This window comes from Sinocyclocheilus anshuiensis, unplaced genomic scaffold (assembly GCF_001515605.1).
Source record: "Sinocyclocheilus anshuiensis isolate Anshui unplaced genomic scaffold, SAMN03320099.WGS_v1.1 scaffold396, whole genome shotgun sequence".
Lineage (NCBI taxonomy): Eukaryota > Metazoa > Chordata > Actinopteri > Cypriniformes > Cyprinidae > Sinocyclocheilus > Sinocyclocheilus anshuiensis.
This window is the reverse complement of record NW_015558623.1, coordinates 54,432-73,066: the sequence shown is the minus strand read 5'-3', so window position 1 is coordinate 73,066 and position 18,635 is coordinate 54,432. Positions and strand designations below refer to the sequence as shown.

The window sequence follows — 18,635 nt, the reverse complement described above, 5'->3', positions numbered from 1 at the left end:
AATAAAAGAATAAAAAAAGGTAAATTTGATTTTATATTTCAAAATTATGACTTTATTCTCGCAATTCCGAGATGATATTTCACAATTCTAATTAGGAAAAACAACTCGTCGTTCTCTCTTTTCCCCTCGGCTCTTCTGGCTTTTTTTCCCCTCAGATTTGACTAACTCACTATTTTTGAGTTAAGTCGAGTTATAAAGTCCTTTAAAAGTAGAGTAATCATAGCAGTTTTCATCCATAGTATGTCAATTTAAACGTCTGCGTTTAGCTTCAAATGAGACAGTATTCTATAAAAATTATTTGCATTCCGATCTTGACATCAAAAGGCACAAACATATATTTTTCTTTTATTCCATGGATTTTACCCATTTACCTCCACTTGTTCCCAGTGTTTTTCTGCAACCACTGCGCGCGCAGCTGCAAGTGACGTAACTGTGACGTCTACTCCAAATTGGTCTATAGACGTTCACAATTATAAATGTCGGTCGCCCACAAGGTAACTATATCAACATCTTTACATCAACGTTTTACATATTTCAAATATGTCTCATTGATAGGGACGCTAAAAACAATTAGGGTTGCTCGAGACGTCAATCGCTCCCTGAAAAATGATTTAAAAATACCTCTCTGCAAGTCATAGTTTACACTAACCAGCTAAACATTAGAAATCACCCACAGAGGAGTGAAAACACTATAATAACACATGAGCACAACCCTCCTGATGTGACTGTAGAAGTCTCTGTATAAAAATAGTTTTGAGGTATAAAAGTAAAATGCCACATATGGCTTAATTTGATGCATTTCAAATGACAGTACTGGTATGAATCAGAAAGATGTAGTAGGCATTAATGTATTAATCATTAGCATCACGAGTTTCTGTAAAGCTGCTTTGAAACAGTGTGAAGTATGGAAATAAAAATTGAAATGTTTATTTTGATATATAATTTTTTTTTACACAAAATCTGACAATATGTAGGCCTACATTTGCCACAGTTTACATTTGAGAGTGATTTCAATATTTGTTTCCAGTTTTATTTAATTGTAGTCTATTATGCTGCTCAAACTTAGCTTTTTTTATGCAATAATGTTTGTCAACCAGTCTCAGGTTTAGGTTAAATAATCCTGCAAAGGGTTTTCTTGCGGTAGGTGGCCACAGAGATGGAGAGTCCTTCTAAGATTGAGAGGCGCCAGGCGTGGGCAAGCAGCCGTCGCAAGTTTACCGCAAGAGATGCAGAACACCGCAGCCCAACAGCAGAACACCAGCCTCATTTCTCTCTCCAAGATGATGTCTTTGTGGATGGTGAGCATCAGGTTAATGTTTAACGTCCAGCTGTGTCAATAGGTTGATAATATGGAAAGAAGCTGCATATCTCATTTCCTCTTAAGCACATGAATTGAAGCTAGTACATAATGCAACCAGGATCATTTATTGCTTCAATTTTAAATGAATTTTTTTGTTGTAAGTCGCTTTGGATAAAAGCGTCTGCTAAATGACTAAATGTAAGTGTTTTAGCTCAGTATTTTTTTTTCATTTGGGAAATATTTAGCTTGAAAGCTGCACTTGTGTAATCTTTATTTAAATAACGCCACATGGCATGCATGCATTTTTAAGAATCCAAATACTTTCTGGGACCGTTGTATGCTTTATTTAGTATATTTGTTTTAAGCAAAACACAGTCAGATAAAACTATGTTGGACAATAGATTGGGATAAAATAAAATAATAAAATAAAATTGTATTACAGCTTAATCAGGCCACCTTATTATAATTGCCACTGTCAGAGATAAATGGCAGACCACAAACAGTACACGGTTACCAGCAGATAAACTTATTTCCAAAACAGAACGCTCATTTACACCTCTCTCTCTCTCTATCACTCACACACACCCATTCTCAAATAGACAGGCTAAGATCACTTTGTGCATCTTTATTTTGTTTCCACAGGATGCTCTGCTGGAAAGATTGAAACCTGGCTTCAAGGTTGTGGGTGAGTGTTTGTGTGAATGCTTTCTATAAAAGACAGGCATTGTGTGTCAGTTGTAATACAATGACAGCAAGTGAGTGGAAAACCACAAATGTTTTTGGGTTTATTTGTTGAAGGTCATGCAGGTTAAAAACATCAATCTCTGAGGGTCAAGGACCATGTTTTGCTCTATTTACAGATTGTGCTGAGGAAGATTCTGTTTTCAAATGTTCCCTTTCTGGATCAGGAAATAGCAGACAAAACTTGACATTTTTGTTATTGTTTCTCACCGTTCAGGCTTTGCAAGTTCCTAGAACTGCTAGAGAAGGCAAAAATAAAGTGTTTTCAAATTAATTTCAAAAATCAAAAGCACGTTTAACATTTAGATAATTAACTTTTAGAAATTATTTTTTTTTGTAAATATACTCTGCAAAGCTTGTAAATTAAATTTCTAATCACATTCATAGCAGCAGTAGTCCGAACAAAATCAGCAATGCTTACAAAGCGAGTAATTAATCTTTCTGACATTTGTTTAATAAGGGCTACTGCTACATACTGCCACAAGAATTGAAAGATGTGCTGTGTGCGTCTATTTTTATCGCAGTATTTTACTGCATGCCCGCATCCCACCCACAGACCTCTGCTGATTCACTCTTGATAAAAGTGAATTTTTTATTTATTTTTCCTTTCTTTTCTTCATCTTATCTGTAGGAATGAAGCCACTCCTGCCAAAAGCAGTCACCTAACAATAGGTAGGTTGAGGGCGAAACAAGTTGGATGTTGGTTTGATAGAGTTTAAGTGATGAAGTTTAAAACCTGCGTAATCAACAGTAGAATTACAAAATGTCATTTTTACATATGTAATGAGTGGGCACACAAAATCCATAGACATTTTTTTTTTCCACGCCTTTTTAGGTGATCAAATTAGCTAATGTATTTAATAAAGAAACATGCAAGAACTTTAAATGATGAATAACAGCCATTAGAATTGAGCAAAACTCCCACAAGCTTTTTGGAGACCTCAGCAGGTGCAGGCTTACCAGTGATTAATGACTAGAACAGCCGATGGACATTTGCTCTATGTCTAAATCCTGATCGAATTGTAAAATGTTATACTACAGGCCCTTTGAAGACAGGTACAAGCTTTGAAGATGATCTGAGTCTGGGTGCAGAAGGTGAGTGGAAACAACACAATAGTAACTGTAACTCAGCTATTATGAAGAAGTGGTGACAGTTGGAAGTGTTTTAATATCGTTGGAAAGAACACGCATATCACCTTTAACAAACAGTTCTCTTTTGTAGTCTAAAAATGTCTGTTGAATAACGAATAGTTTCAGATAGACTTTATTTTGATTGCAACCCCCAGGTGTTATATTCCACGTCTGTGCAACATATCGGATAACTGCTAATTAAAGGCAATTTTGTGCTAGACCCTTATGCTCCCGCAGTGATTTTTGAATAATAGGTTCTTTGTGATGACAAACCTCTTTCTTGAGTGACATCCGAGCTTGTGGTTGTCAGTAAGGGTCTCACAATTAGTATGAAGTGGCACTGCATTTATATTTGAAAGCGAACCTCCTGCGCCTCTTCTGCATATTACATTTAGAATAATGAGCCACTCTTGCATCCGGAAACACACATGCACAAGGCCAAATATGCATACAGATTAAGCAAGTAATAAATGGTGTTTTAAGACACTGTTTAAAAGTTTGTGCTTCTTTCAGTTTTTTGAAAGAAGTTGCTCACCATAACTGCATTTGTTTGATCAAAAATATAGTAATATTGAGAAATATTATTACAATTTCAAATAACCATTCTATATTTTAATATATTATTAAATGTTATTTATTCTTGAGATGGCAAAGAGGCCATTACTCCAATCTTCACTGTCACATGATCCTTCAGAAATTAATCTAATATGTTGATTTGGTGCTCCAGAAACATTTCTTCATTTCGGAAATCATGATTTTTTTCAGGATTCTTTGATGAATAGATAGCATTTGTATCATTGTAATAGTCGTTACAATTACTTTTGATCAATTGAATGCATTATTGCTGAATAAATACTAAATTCTTTCCCAAACTTTTATACCTGAATTATTTATTTCACAGCTACTGCATTATATGCTGCATCAGGTGCACCGCAGTTTAGGTAAGAAATAGGCTGATTTTGTTGTACCATTGAGTTACCACCTTCATTGTCTTGCTCAAGGTTACTTATTTATGTTTCTAACCCTAACATATTCCCTCCTTTCATTGCATTTTCATGGATTGTTTGTGTGTCAGCAGCATACCTCAACAGAAGCTCAACCTGCCATTGTTCAGCATGGGCCAGAGTGTCGCATCCAGTGCCTTCTCAACTACTACCAACAGGACTGCTTCCAGGTAAGAGCATGGGTGAGATAGAACACACTGGATAGTAGTACATTAAGCTGGCCTGTTGAATGAAGGTTCTCCACTTAGTGCATGGCAGAAAATAACCAAAACACTTTCATGCTCAAGATGGATTTGTGCTTCTGATGTGCTTCTGAAGTCAAACTGTAAATGGTTTTGGCAGAGCCAATCAAGGTGGTTGGCTGGTTGCAAATGTAGAGTGATGCATGATAAAGTAGTAATAAATGTATTCGTCTCGCATGACAACAAGACCCTGTAATATAAATAACCTGTATGTGGAATATGTGGTCCTCACTGATAAGTATGCCAACTGCTCAGTTTTTTCACATTTTCTGCATTATTCAGTTCTAACAACAAAATTCCTTGGACTAACATGCTACACCCCTGTTGGTATTTGAAAGCATAAAATTCAACAAATAAACATGAAAGGGATGAAGAATTAAGGTCTTCATGAATGACAGGCACTGGAATTCCCGTGGGCATAGATTCCGTGCATGTCTACCTGAACCAGAGTTCACTCTTTACTTGTTTGTTTTCTTAAATATCTTTTGCCATTCGTGACATCTCAAAAATTCCCCAGTGTGTCTGAGGTCCTCCAAATGCGTGCTGAAGATGCAGAAGAGACCCTTTTCCAGCTGGGTTTCGGTTGTGAGGAACCGCAGGTCACTGCCCGCATCCCAGTTCGCTTCTTCAACTTCCCGTCCCAGCTAAGAGGCATCAACTTCCGCCTGTTCCTTGAATCCCAGCTCTCCAGGATACGCCAGGAAGACCCCTGTCTTTCATTAGCAAGTAAGGAATTCAGACTTTCAGAATGTTGCTCGTACTACAACTGTAGAAACTTTGTCACATTCCCTCACTTTCATCTCTGGTTTTTGCACAGGTCGTTTCCGACAAGTAGAGGCATTGACGGCAATGGCCAATGCCTTCTATTCGCTGTACTCCCATGTGTCCCGAACACCGCTTCAGAAGCTTGCGCCGCCCCAGTTAACCTTCTCCTCCCCAATTGTGGAGAGGACCATGTCTCGAACCAGTGTCCGCAGTGAACCGCGCTCCCCTGTTGAAAGACTAAAAGACACTATCTCCAAGATGTGCTTGTACACGGGATCCCGTGGCTCGGACTCCACGTCTCCAAGCAGTTCACCTCGCAAGCGGAAATGCAGTCTGTCAGATGTAGTTGAGAAAAGTGCAGAAAATGACAATGAAGAGTTATGTCTTCAAATGGAAGTAGATGATTTAGAACAAGACTTGGTCTGGTTTATAGAGAGCAAGAAAGAACTTGAGGAAGAGACGTATGGGGAAAACACAGAAAGGACTGATTCCTTGGACCATGTACCTTGTCAGTCACTATCCGAGATGACAAATAAAAACATACACAACTTCGGCCATGCATTAGCAGAGTGTACACCTTGCCTAGAACCAAAACCGGACATGGACGTGAAGTCCAAAGATGGTACCCTGCGTTCTGTTCTCTCGAATAGCTCCAGTGTTATGGAACCTGTTCCTATCATTGCCCATGATATCATATGTCCTCAGGTTGTTGAATATGTGAATCAGGCACCTTATCGCTGCCTACACACAAATAGTATGGATATCAAAAACAAACCATTTGCACACCAGATGACAAATAAACCTTCTGTAAGACAATCAAAAGCAATGAATTTACCCAAGTCAGAGTTATGTCAGATCACAATCACTGGATGGGAGGACGACACCACCCTTTCCAACAGAGACACACAGGAGCAGAGTTCATCCAACATCAAGAGGTTCCTAAGTCCAGTAAAACCACTAAACCTGAGCAAACAAGGCAACTCCTTCGAGCTGGAAGAGGTACGCTATCCCTTATCATTTTAATGCATTTCATGTCAAGAGCAGTTGCCCACAGATTCTCCCGTTAGACGTCATTAACAGAGTATTATTCAACTCTTTATTGCTGAATCCACCTCCAAACTTCCTCTTTGTATTCCACCTCTGCATAGAAATGATGTGACTTGTTGTCATAACACATAATAGCATGTGTCATAACAGCTTTTGCGCTATTACTTTTTACACTATTACAGAAATGAGAATTGTCATCATTTACTCACCCTCATATTGTTCCAGAGCTTCTGTTGAACACAAAAGAAGACGTTTGAAAATGTCTGACAAAGTGAAAAATATGAAAGTGGGGTCTGCACTGGCCTTCACTGTGTGTCCAAAAACATTTAAAACATTCTTCAAAATATCTTTTGTGTTCTGAAAAAGAAAGAAAGTCATACAGTTTTTGATTGACATGAGGGTGAGTAAAATGATTTCTATGATACTACTGTCGTTCATTGATTAGGGGAAAATTGTAAGTTTGAGGCATCATTCATGTCCGAAACACAAACATGAATGAGATACATGCCACAGTTGAATGCTTAAAGGGAAAGTTCAGCTTAGGAATGTATGAGGTTCCATTTGTGCCAAAAATGAACCGACTGCCTTGTGCTTTGTACTACACATTTGTCCTTGTCTACAGTCATTGCCTACTTGTTCAGCTAAATTAGTATCTGTTGATGTGCATGTCCTCTGTTTATGTTGTATTGTTCTGTCATCCTTACTGTTGTCTTTACTCATGTTCTGTTCTGTCGCGCTTACTGAGCACGGTAAAGTTAGTTTTTGGTTCCATATTCGCTGCATATTTGCCTAGGCTGCTTAAGAGACTGTCTGCAAATTTCACTCACAGTGCAAAAACATAAACGAAGTCAAATCATTCATTCAAATGTATAATTTTTACAAGGTTATATTATAGTAAACGGGTAGTGGGCAGACTGACTATATGTGCTTTTGCCAGTATCTTACTTTATACGCATACAGTACTCAATTATTTTAGGGGAAAAAAACAGTATTTCACCTAGATATTATGTTCAAATTACATTTGCTATAGTGGGCCATATTCCTAGTGATATTTTGCCAATACGTCCCTTTATAAATGTAGTGTATAGTAAGAAAAATTTTAAGAAAAATGATGTACAGTACAGCATTCTTTTATATAAAAAAAATACTAATTATTTTTCCATGTTCCAAAGGTTGTAGTACATTACTAGTGACCAGACTGACTTACTACAGGTGAGATTTTTCCAATACCTCCATTTAAGTACAGTACACTATTATTTTTAGAAGACAATTACTGTAATTCACCAAAATGTTTTTTCTCAAGTTTCAAAAGTTGTAATACATTACTAGTGACAGTATTATTTTTAGAAAAATTACTCTACTTAACCGAAAGTTTTTTTTTTTTTTTCACGTTTGAAAGGTTGTAATACAGTACTAGTGACCAGGCTGACTTACTACAGGTGAGATTTTGCCAGTACACCCCTTCATGTATGTACAGTACAGTATTATTTTAGAAAAAAAACATTGTAATTCACCAAAAGGATTTTTTTTTCATGTTCCAAAGGTTTAGTACAGTACATTTCTAGTGACCAGACTGACTTTCTACAGGTGTTGTAATAAAAGTTTTAATTTCTAAAAAATAATACTGTATTGTATGTTTATGAAGGGAGGTATTGACAAAATATCACTAGGAATATAGCCTACTATAGCAACTGGAATTTGAAAATAACATGTAGGTGAATTAGTTTTTTTCCCTAAAATAATTGAGTACTGTACACGTATAACGTGAGATACTGGCAATAGCACATATATAGTATGTCAGTCTGCCCATTAGCCATTTACTATAACCTTGAAAAAAATATTAATTTGAATGAATGATTTGACTTCCTTTGTTTTTGCACTGTGTGTGGAATTTGCAGACAGCCTCTTAAGCAGCCTAGGCAAATATGCAGTGAATATCAAGGCTAAAACTAATTTCACCACGCTCTGTAAGTGCGACAGAACAGAACACGAGTAAAGACAACAGTATTTTATTTGCATTATATGTTCTGTAAAAAAAATGTTCATATCGGCGGCATATTCGCCGATACCGATATATCGGCAACAGGCTCATATAGGCCGATAATATCGGCAAAACGATATATCGGTTGGGCTCTAGTATGGATGACAGAACAGAACATCAGTAAAGATGACAGTAAGGATGACAGAACAATACAACATAAACAGAGGACATACATATCAACATATACTAATTTAGCTGAACAAGTAGGCAATGACTGTAGACAAGGACAAATGTGTAGTATAAAGCACAAAGCAGTCGGTTCATTTTTGGCACAAATGGAACGTCATACATTCCTAGGGTGAACTGTCCCTTTAAGCATTCAAATGTGGCATGTATCTCATCCATGTTTGTGTTTTGGACATGAACGATGCCTCAAACTTACAATTTCCCCTAATCAATGAACGACAGTAGTATCATAGAAACTTTGGGGTTGGCTTATTTGACTTTGGCCAGTAAGCAACATGCTAAAAACCACAAAGAACACATTTGAAAATGCTTAGCAAACAAGCATTGAGGAAGCATGTTTTGTAAAGGAAAACAGCACTCTGGCAAAGTAAAAGTCTAGTTTTCTATACTGTGGCATTGTGTTGTGGGATGATCATTAAGTATAGGGTTTCAATTCAGGTTCACAGTGCAGAGGAAGAGGAAGCCACTTCATCAGAATTCTGCTCCACAGTCACATTGTCTGTTTCGACGCATCAACACAAATGTAAGTAGCATGAGTAGTCCTTATCATGATTAGAAGTCATGAGGCAAATTTTAACCAGTAATTTGACTAGTTCTTGATCAGTTTAGTAAAATAAATTCAGCTGATAATCAGCAAAATCAGCCTTACAAGTTCACAGAAAGCAGCATGTGTTAATGTGGTGATAGAGGGAGGTGTTTTGCTGACTTGTTAAAAACACATCGCTCGCGGCAAATTAGTCTGGCTGATCTTGTCTGCCTTGTCACATTTCAGGGAAACAACCTAACAGGAAGTCACAAAATAATCTGCATAATATCCTTTTTTTTTTTTTGGTTCACAGAAACGGTTGAAACTGAATTCAAAATCATCCATTTTTTACGCATTGTTTCTCTTTCCCAGCGTCGCCCCTGCGAGGGGACAGTTTTCAGTCGGATAGCAGTGGATATGCTGAAGAGGATGTGCACCATTCCCTCTTAACCCCAGAGAAAACATAACATTAAATCTCAGGCTAATGAAGCACAAAGTGCATCTACTAATATCCTTAAAGTGAACATGAAATGGTGTTTGCAAACCTATCTTTCTAAGTGGATTTGTCCAACAGGAATGATTTTATCTTTGGAATAACTTGCACAGATAAGCCATGCACAGTAAGACCAGGAGCATGTATGAATGTTGCTTTAATGTTACTCTAATGTGAAAACCAACAGCCTAGAATGATGCATACAATCCGGTTTTGAAATAGTTTTATTTGTATTAGGCTTCTCATTTTGTGCACTTTTTCGTTTTCTTGTTCAGATGGATGAACTGCTGTACATATTGCCTTCATTTGTAATTCCACAATGGTAATAAATAATTTATTTGAACTATTGAGTTTTGGTAGACTGGTTAAGGAACTTGTATGATAATGCAGAGGTGACTCGGAAACACAAAATTAATGATTTGAATACAGAAATGTTGTCCATAAAAAACTCTTTTCATTCTCATTGAAACCAAGTATGTGAACACAAAACAAGCTGTTTTAATGTTTATTAGCATAAACATTCTTCTTCAGATCCACTACTGACATTAAAATCTAACTCTGTTGCCCTCTTGAGGCAGGTTAAGTACAACAGGACCACTTTTGCAAAACATGCAAACAAGATGAATATAATTTGCTAAGGATGAATAGAATTAGCTAAATAACAAATGTGACCCTGGACCACAAAACCAGTCATAAGGGTCCGTTTTTCAAAATTGAGATTTATACATCATCTGAAAGCTGAATAAATAAGCTTTGTTAGGATAGGACAACTATTTGAAAATCTGGAATCTGAGGGTGCCAAAAAATTGAGAAAACCGCCTTTAAAGTTGTCCAAATGAAGTTCTTAGCCATGCATATTACTAATCAAAAATTAAGTTTTAATATATTTACAGTAGGACATTTACAAAATATCTTCATGGAACATGATCTTTACTTAATATCCTAATGATTTTTGGCATAAAAGAAAAATCTATAATTTTGACCCATATAATGTATTTTTGGCTATTGCTACAAATATACCCCAGTGACTTAAGACTGGGTTTTGTGGTCACAAATGACTAAATGCCCAAAGCAGAAGATAATGTCAATTTCAAGTTTATTGTTCAAGATAAAATATTCAATAGATCACAGATTCACCAATTTGGTACAAATTACATCAGTTGTCACACAGTCACATACTACTGTTGTTGGTCATATACTATTATATTGAATATGAACAATTCAATCTTTGCCAGTCCAAATGTAATGATGAAGCCTGTGAGGCAGAAACACTTGCACAGAGGTAGATATTTACCACTTGACTGTCAGGCCAATGTTAAAAATTATATTATTTTCAATAGCCGAGAGAAAAGCTTTATTTTACTAACACGTTCTATGAAGCAAACTAAATGTTAATGAATAACTTCTATTACTAAAATATAATGAAAATAAATTGTACAAAAGTGAAATATTTACAGTTAAAAAAGTCATGCTGTCCTAGGTTCATCAATTCATCAAGGTCACAGAGCAAATTCTCTATGCCATAATTTAAATGAAAAAAACAAAAAAAAATTCAGAGGGAAAGTTAAAAGATGAAAACTTCTGGGCAAAGTTCAGTTATTTGTTAAGAAATACATATGACACTTTCCAGATGAATTGCAGAGATAAATTCACTCACATTGAACACCTGTGATTCTTTGTTCTCAGGTTTCAAATTAAGTGTCCCCTGCCTTTGTTTAGAGGCACTGAGGAGCAAGGGTACACACTTTTGGTGTCATATTCAAGGTGAAAATGAGAAAATCAGTACGTCCTCCAACTGATTTCACAGCTGCTAGCAGTAAGGACTCAAACACAAGGGCCTTGCAATTATAGTGCACCTACTGACAACAAACAAGCCCCTCGTATTACACAACTGGGAGCAGGAGAGGTAAGCTTCAATTCACCTGATTTTCCTATTTTCCTCTGGGTAGCAAAAAGAAAACAAAAAAAATGTTACAGGAGAGCTGTTGCTGTGGTTTATTTCCCCCCTGCCATGATCTTGAGGTACTGAAGGGCGTTGTGGGCAGCGCTGACACGTGCTGCATCAAGGCTGGAGGCGAATCCGTGGCAGACGGTAATGGGCTGCGTGGACAACTCCACCAGACACTGGCAAAGGCCACTCAAACTGCGCTCCTCTGAATGAACAAAGTCCGAAAAATAGTAAATTTCTAAGAATTTAAGAAAACACAACTGGTTCTTGTTTTGCTTATTACCCCGAGTAGCGTAGTTAGTGGTTTCAACATCTTTTGGGTGAACTATTCTTTTAAAACACTTAAATGACTTAATGGGCTTGTTAGACAAGCCTTGTCACTGGATGTCACAAAAAAGATAAAACTGAAGTTTTGAATATTGGATCAAAAGCACAGAGAGAGAAATTGACCCCTAACCTAGGATACTAGGATTAAACCCAAGCCAAGTGGCAAAAAACGTAGTTGTCGTCTTTGATTCGGATTTTAACTTTAAAGCTCATGTACGTAATATTACAGAAACTGCATTCTATCATCTGAAGAACACCGCTAAAGTAAGACCATTTCTCTCACTGAGCAATATATAAAAAATTAATGCATGCATTTATAACTAGCAGGCTTTGAGTGGTCGACCGATATATTGCCAAGGCCGATATATCGGCCGATATCTGCCATTTTTCAAAATATCGATATGTTTTTCCTGTTTGGCCGATGTGTTCGAGGCGGGACTTTTATTTTGACGGCGCCGAGAACTGCTGCTGCAGCAGCGCCTGAGCACAAAGTGCTTACATTCTCCCTCTTGTTCGCTGTTGTCATTCAGTTCTGTCTAATATGGATAGAAGTCTATCTAATAATCAGATAGAACTGTTAATAAACAAAGGAATTAAAATGTATACAAAAAAGTATTATAATGACTGCTTTAATATTATTAAAGGCAAACATTATAATATTTTCTCGTTTGCCGTCAGCATTCTGCAAATATGCATTTATATAATTTAAACAAATCTTTGAATGACTAATGAACATTTAATTTCACAAACCTTGCAGACTTACCAAATCTAGTTGCGATCTTGTGAAGTGTGCATGTGACCTGCATGATCGCGTGTTCTGTGACGGTCAGTCCTATGGTCCGTGCGAATTGAATACGGACAGGAGGAGAGTTCAGCTTCACTGGAGACGCGCGATCGACTAACTTTAAACTCGTGACTGATTTCAAATTATGCTGCGCTTTATGCATTTGCCCACTGTCATATTCATGTCATTTTCACTGTGTGCTGTATGTAAAATGAGTGTTACCTTGGCTTTATTTGAAAAAATGTGATTCCCAATGCACACAAACTTCCCAGAATACTGAGTGCCCTGTTGGTTACAGAGTTTACTTCCTTTTTAATTATATTTTTATTAAATATTTATTTGTGAAAAATACTTTGTCTTCTAGAGTATAAGTATGTTTATTTTACACGTTTATTTTTTAATCCATTTTCAAATGATTTCAAATTTCTTAAATATGAATTAAAATAAATAAAATTACAATCGGCTTTATATCGGCCATAGGCCACCCTGCTTTCCAAGATATCGTGATCGGTATCGGCTGTCAAAAAAAACCATATCGGTCGACCACTAGGCTTGACTACTGTAATGCCTTCCTTTCGGGTCTACCAAAGAATACAATTAATCAACTACAACGAATCCAAAATACTGCTGCTCGAATATTGACAAAAGCCAAAAAGAGATCACATTATTCAAGTCATTGCACTGCTTACCTGTTAGTTTTCATATTGATTTTAAAAATCGTTTATTAGTTTATAAGGCATTGCACGGATTTGCTCCAGACTATCTTTCAAAAATGCTTCCAGTATATGAAGCCAGAAGGACTCTCAGATCTTCAGATTCTTTTCTTGTAACTGTACCACATAGTAGAACTAAAAAATGTGGTGATGCTGCTTTTAGCCGTTATGCTCCTCGACTCCGGGAACAACCTTCCAGCGGACATAAGATGTGCTGAAAGTATTAATAATTTTAAATCTAAATTAAAAACATTTTTTAGTCTGGCTTTCCTGTAATGTCCTATAAAGTCTTTGTATATGTTATGTTTCGTTTTTCCTTTATTTTTTAATGTTTTTGTTTTATATTTCATATTTTAATCATTTAAACTTTAATTTTTGTTCTTGTATTTTAATGGATTTATTTCTATTTTGTATTTGGTGTATTCTATTGTTTTTGTATTTGGGTCCTTCTTGCTTGTAAAGCACTTTGAACTGTATTAACTTGTGTGAAAAAGTGCTATATAAATACAAATTTGCTTGCTTGCTTGTATCTTACCTATGTCAAGGTAGCTGACATCAAAGCGTTGTTCCTCAGAGAGCTCACGAAGGAGAGAACAAAAATTGGAGTCATTGGAGTCAGGTTGGCCCAGAGGATGACAGCGCAACTGTAGGATCTTCTCCCCGGCAGAGTTCCGCAGAGAGTCCCATGTGCAACCGAGACCTTTAGACTTCCCTCCGTCTACTCTGCCACCTATTTGCTGTTGAAGAAAGATGATATTTTCAAACAGGCACATTCATAAAACCACCCTAAAATTGTATTTACAGCTTAGTAAATACTGGACGTCTTACTATACTGAAGGTGTCATCTTCTGCTTCGGCCTCATGGCTGCTACGCATGTCCACTGGTGCATCATAGATACGAGAGAGCATCTTTGCAGCTGCATTTCTTTTAGCAAGCTTTTTTGATGTGCCACTACCTTAAAAACAAGATTAAAGACATGCAATACTTTGAATGGACTGCATATTTAAAAAGAATCACTATAGAAAAAAAAAAGGTTGTACCTATCTCAACAAATCTCTCCACCCTGCAGGTCATTGTAAACTCTTTGCGGTGTGCAGGCCCAGATTCTTGAGTGACTGTGTACTCAGGTAAACGCCAGCCTTTCTGCACTACTAGTTCCTGTGGAAATAGCATTTTTAAGCACAATCAACATAAGCTTCATGATATTAGTATAGTAATATACATGTATATTTGATATGACATAACAATAATATTACCAATATATATGCTGTTTTTTTGCTGCCAGGTTAAAAATAACGATTCTTTCAACGCGACAAACTTAAAGAAAAATATACATGTGTATATATTTTGAACTGTATATACACACTTATACACACAGTTCAAGCTAGAAGTAAGCACTGACACTATCTGCTTCCAATATTGGCTTGCCTTACACAGACTGATGTGGATGATTAAAAAAATGCTACTATCAGTTGATATTATTCATGCTTAATTGCCACATCAAAAATTAGCACACGCATACGGCTCTTTTCTTCAGCTTTTAATCTATTAAGTATGGAGCACAAAATCTGCAGTTCAATGACTGACAAGGATCTTTGTCTTAAGACTGGAATACACTATAAAACCTTTGCACAAATTTTTGTCCTAATTTGCAGTCTGGACAAGTCAACGGTAGTTGCCGAGAAGTCTGAGCTAGTCTGCAGGTTTTGGGCAGTTGAAATTTCGACAGATTTCACAGAAAATTATGAAGTGTATGATGGGCACAAACTGTGATTTTATTTTTTTGTTTGTTTCAGACCTTGATTCCATCCTGTAGGAGGATATTGAACATGTTTCACATTTTTGAGGGATTTTAGACTGTTGTTTTATTCATCACGTCTCCTAGAAATGAGACACGTTTCTGTGCACGTTTTTCTGTGCAAGTGTGTGATTCTCAGTCATTTAGTGTACAATGGCCAATTTTTCTCTTTAACCATTTACAAAGTCGGCAAGTGTATGGTGCCTAGTTTTTTATACTCTGTTCTGATTTTGAAATGTATGTCATTGCCTCTCACCTGCAAAGCTCCGACTGGATTGCACTCAGCTTGTTGTGTTGAACTGGATGGTTTCATCTCTGACTGAAGGCTAAAACACATTGGACAAAATAAATAAATAAAAAACACGATGTAAAAGCCAGAAACCTGTTAAATCTTTAGTTTTTGGAAAAACAGAACTTTGTGTAATGTATTTTCTGTTCAAATGGGCACACAATCTGATCTTTACCATTCTCCCTCCATATCAATCCCGATAAACCCTTCTCCATCCATCCCATTCCCTCCAATCCCTCCCAGCATTCCTCCTTTCAGCATTTTCAGGGCAGCTTCGGCAGCTTTGTGCTTGGCAGCTTTCTTGCTGGGGCCCTGGCCAGTGCAGTTGATGTCTCCCACAGACACGCGGAAGGTGAAGTTGGGCTGGTGGGCCTGACCCTCAGCCTTCAGCAGGTCGTACACTGGAGTCTTGCCTATCCGCGTTCCATATTCCTGCAGCAGACTGATGGGCGTCTTCCCGGGGTTCACAGCCAGCATTTGCTCAATACTGGGAACAGAGAAACACAAAGCCACAGAGATGGATCGGATGTTGCAGTCTAATCAAGCTCTAAATGTGAGTTTTTTCAGGTAAGACAGGTTTTCAATAACACAAAACTATGCATTACCTAGGATGCATTGTCACCTAGTGTCATATAATAACAGTACAAGTTCAAGTAAACTTTATTTATCAAACCATGCTGTCAACAACGAGATGCCGAAGATTTAGTAATTTCCAAGGAATTTTGTACCATAATATTTTGTCTTAAAACCTAGTGATTTTTGAGCATCGTTGATTCTAATGTTCATTCTAATGTTCGATGTAGACAGGGATTCCGCAATCTGATTATACAGTAATACCGATTATATCAATTTAGACAGTGATTCTAAGGCCCCGTGTCCGTAGTCAGCTAACCAATCAGAGTGCAGGAGGGGCGGGGCAAATTCCACACCGATCAACTGTCACAACAATCATTTTGTTACAACGACGTGTCAACAAGCGCAACAACGGGAAAAATGGAGGAGAAATTAATATTGCTGGTTTCTGAGCATCCATGTCTCTACCAGATGACTTCCCCGGACTACCACAATGTAAATTTGAAGAATAATGCCTGGAGGAACATTTCCTTTGCCGTGGGTCTACCAGGTAAGCAGCAGTTACCTAGACAACTAATTAGGAAATAAGGAAAAAGCTATGTAGCCTAGCTTGCAAACCGTTTTGTTTGTTAAAATGTAACGTTATATATGTAACGTTAATGTCTGGCAGTCAGAATAATTTTCTTGCTTCAGTTGTTTTGTTTTTGTTTTTTTAAACGGACTAATCCTGTTGTCCATATAAATTTCAGTAGAAAAATGTCGTAAAAAGTGGAAGTACCTGAGGGACACATATAAAAGAGAGAAAAATGAAGAGAAAGAGAGAAAGAGGTCAGGTTCAGGGGCAGCAGGAGGCAATCGGAGGTGGAAGTTTATGTCCATTCTAAACTTTCTGGAGCCTTACATCCAGGACAGGGACACCTCTAGCAATTTCAGTCAAAATAGGACATGTGAGGAGGATGTCAGTGTAGAGGCTCTCCTCGAGTCCCTGGTAACACCAGTGGAGGTAGTGTAGCATACTATGTGAACTTCAATGTTAAAGTGATGCTGTATCTTTTTTGCTGCTATATCGGTTTAATAAATTGCAATTATTTACGTTTTTTTTCTGTCAAAGAAATTATTAGGCTATCATTAATAACTTAATAATTATGCTACACTCTACGAGACAAATATTTGACAAATATGTTATTTTTACTTCACTGATAAAATACCTTGGCATTTTCAGATTAATTAGAAAAATATCAATGTAAGCATAATAATTCTTTCACCTATGCACATAGGTTACCTCAGACAAATGGAGAGACGTTCTTCCGAGCTGATGGCTTCCCGGTAATTTGTGTCTCGCCTTGTAATAGAAGGTCCGATTTTCTGAAGCAACACTTCAAATTGTGCCCTGCTCATCCGAAAGTACTCCTTGAACCGGCTTCCGTCCAACTTCAGTTCTTGGACCAAACGATTATACTCACCGAGCTGTTTTCGCGCGCCCAAAATCTCATGAACCCACACAGACCAGCGGGTCCGTCCTTTCTTTCTACGTGGTTCAACCACCCCTCCATCCAAAGCAAGGACCAGAGCAAGTACTCTACATTGTGTCAACATTGTAGTCAGAAACAAATTATCTACCAAATCAGATACAAGTAACAGTTTAGCGGATATTCCGTATCATAGCAACCAAAGAGTCTCAACTGAAAAAACGCTGCGCCACAAAAAGCGCTCTCAAGCGCTCGCAGCTGGGCGTTTTCAGCAGAGCGCCTGGCGTTTTCAGCTGGCTAAAAACGCGTTGGTGGACACAGGGCCTAAGGTTCGATTTAGTGATTTTTAAAAAAATCGATTTCGAACTTTTGATTCGAATCAAAATGTATTTAAATGTTTCATTTGAACAGTGATCCTGACGTTTGTTTTAGAGAGTACTTTAAACCTTCCATATGAACAGTGACTCAAATGTCAGTTGAGATGATTCGAACGTTCAGTTTAGACAGTAATTCGAAAGATCGGTTTTAATGATTCAATAATTCGATTATAGTGACGTCCGTAAAAGTGTGCAGGAAAGCAGGAAACACTGGGCGTTTGTGTTGTCATTTCAAAAACGCAATGTATTCGCAAAATATAAATATAACTGTAACAATTCTATTTTTGTCGTGGTCAGTTAATAATGAGCTAACAGCCGGTCGGTGGTTCATTTTTACCTGGTATACCCAGAGTTTCTCTTGCCGCTATCCGGGCTTTTCTCGTCGTTCATTCCCCAATAACAGATAGAGAGCCGACTTGTTTCGGACTGCAGAAACCCCCCGAGGTGACTGTAATCCCCCTAATATCATTAATAGGTTTCCGTGCGGGAAGGACTGAGGAACGAGGAGACAGTCAACCCCTCTCTCTCACACCGTCCCGCATCACACAACACAACCCGACTGAAGAAGTAGACTCCAACCCTTATCATCTGCAGATTTTTTAAGAATATTACTAATATTTTGCTCTCCATTCTCTCTTAGTGCATTCTTTAAAATTTCTCTCTCTGAATCATACTTCTGGCAATGCAATAAAACATGGTCTACTGTTTCTTCCTCTCCACAATATTCACACTTTCCATTATTATGCTTTCCAATCATGCATAGAGAACTGTTTAGACCAGTGTGACCATTCCTTGATCTTGTTATAACCTTCCCCTCTTTCCTATTTTGTCCTCCAGTTCCTATCTTTCCAACTAATGGAATATTTTTAAACAGATATCT

At 37.4% G+C, this 18,635-nt stretch overlaps 3 protein-coding genes across 8 annotated transcripts in view; 2 read left to right on the top strand and 1 right to left on the bottom strand.

Moving 5' to 3' along the window:
- The window catches only part of LOC107680682 (protein TESPA1-like), a 13,566-nt gene extending 3,777 nt beyond the window's left edge, over nt 1-9,789 (top strand). Inside the window, exons 1-11 of one of the 4 annotated variants that reach the window (XM_016476690.1) lie at nt 413-494; nt 1,145-1,298; nt 1,943-1,985; nt 2,673-2,713; nt 3,083-3,136; nt 4,074-4,113; nt 4,251-4,346; nt 4,936-5,144; nt 5,236-6,182; nt 8,896-8,980; nt 9,356-9,789. In XM_016476690.1, the coding sequence (XP_016332176.1) occupies nt 477-494; nt 1,145-1,298; nt 1,943-1,985; nt 2,673-2,713; nt 3,083-3,136; nt 4,074-4,113; nt 4,251-4,346; nt 4,936-5,144; nt 5,236-6,182; nt 8,896-8,980; nt 9,356-9,450 (1,782 nt within the window). In that variant the 5' untranslated portion in view covers nt 413-476 and the 3' untranslated portion in view covers nt 9,451-9,789. Of the gene's footprint in view, nt 1-412; nt 495-1,128; nt 1,299-1,942; nt 1,986-2,672; nt 2,714-3,082; nt 3,137-4,073; nt 4,114-4,247; nt 4,347-4,935; nt 5,145-5,235; nt 6,183-8,895; nt 8,981-9,355 lie in introns of those variants that run through there. The other 3 variants (XM_016476689.1, XM_016476691.1, XM_016476693.1) reach the window with 3 other exon arrangements.
- Nucleotides 9,790-10,555: 766 nt separating this feature from the next.
- Nucleotides 10,556-18,313, bottom strand: LOC107680718 (RISC-loading complex subunit tarbp2-like). Of its 2 annotated transcripts, none has more exons than XM_016476749.1 (7): nt 18,093-18,313; nt 15,512-15,823; nt 15,304-15,373; nt 14,290-14,407; nt 14,077-14,204; nt 13,784-13,985; nt 10,556-11,629 (listed from the first exon to the last, which is right to left on the bottom strand). In XM_016476749.1, exons 1-7 carry the CDS (start codon nt 18,143-18,145, stop codon nt 11,472-11,474), a joined length of 1,041 nt encoding a protein of 346 aa, XP_016332235.1. In that variant the 5' UTR covers nt 18,146-18,313; the 3' UTR covers nt 10,556-11,471. The 2 variants fall into 2 exon arrangements, with proteins under 2 accessions (XP_016332235.1, XP_016332236.1); XM_016476750.1 differs by lacking the exon at nt 10,556-11,629 and adding an exon at nt 13,027-13,462.
- On the top strand, nt 16,302-17,004 carry LOC107680719 (transcription factor Adf-1-like). 2 transcript variants are annotated; one of them, XR_001633176.1, is made up of 2 exons: nt 16,302-16,459; nt 16,662-16,671. XR_001633176.1 is itself a non-coding variant. In XM_016476752.1 (2 exons), exons 1-2 carry the CDS (start codon nt 16,330-16,332, stop codon nt 16,919-16,921), a joined length of 393 nt encoding a protein of 130 aa, XP_016332238.1. In that variant the 5' UTR covers nt 16,302-16,329; the 3' UTR covers nt 16,922-17,004. The 2 variants fall into 2 exon arrangements, 1 of the variants encoding a protein (XP_016332238.1); XM_016476752.1 differs by having other exon boundaries at nt 16,659-17,004.
- Nucleotides 18,314-18,635: the final 322 nt, after the last annotated feature.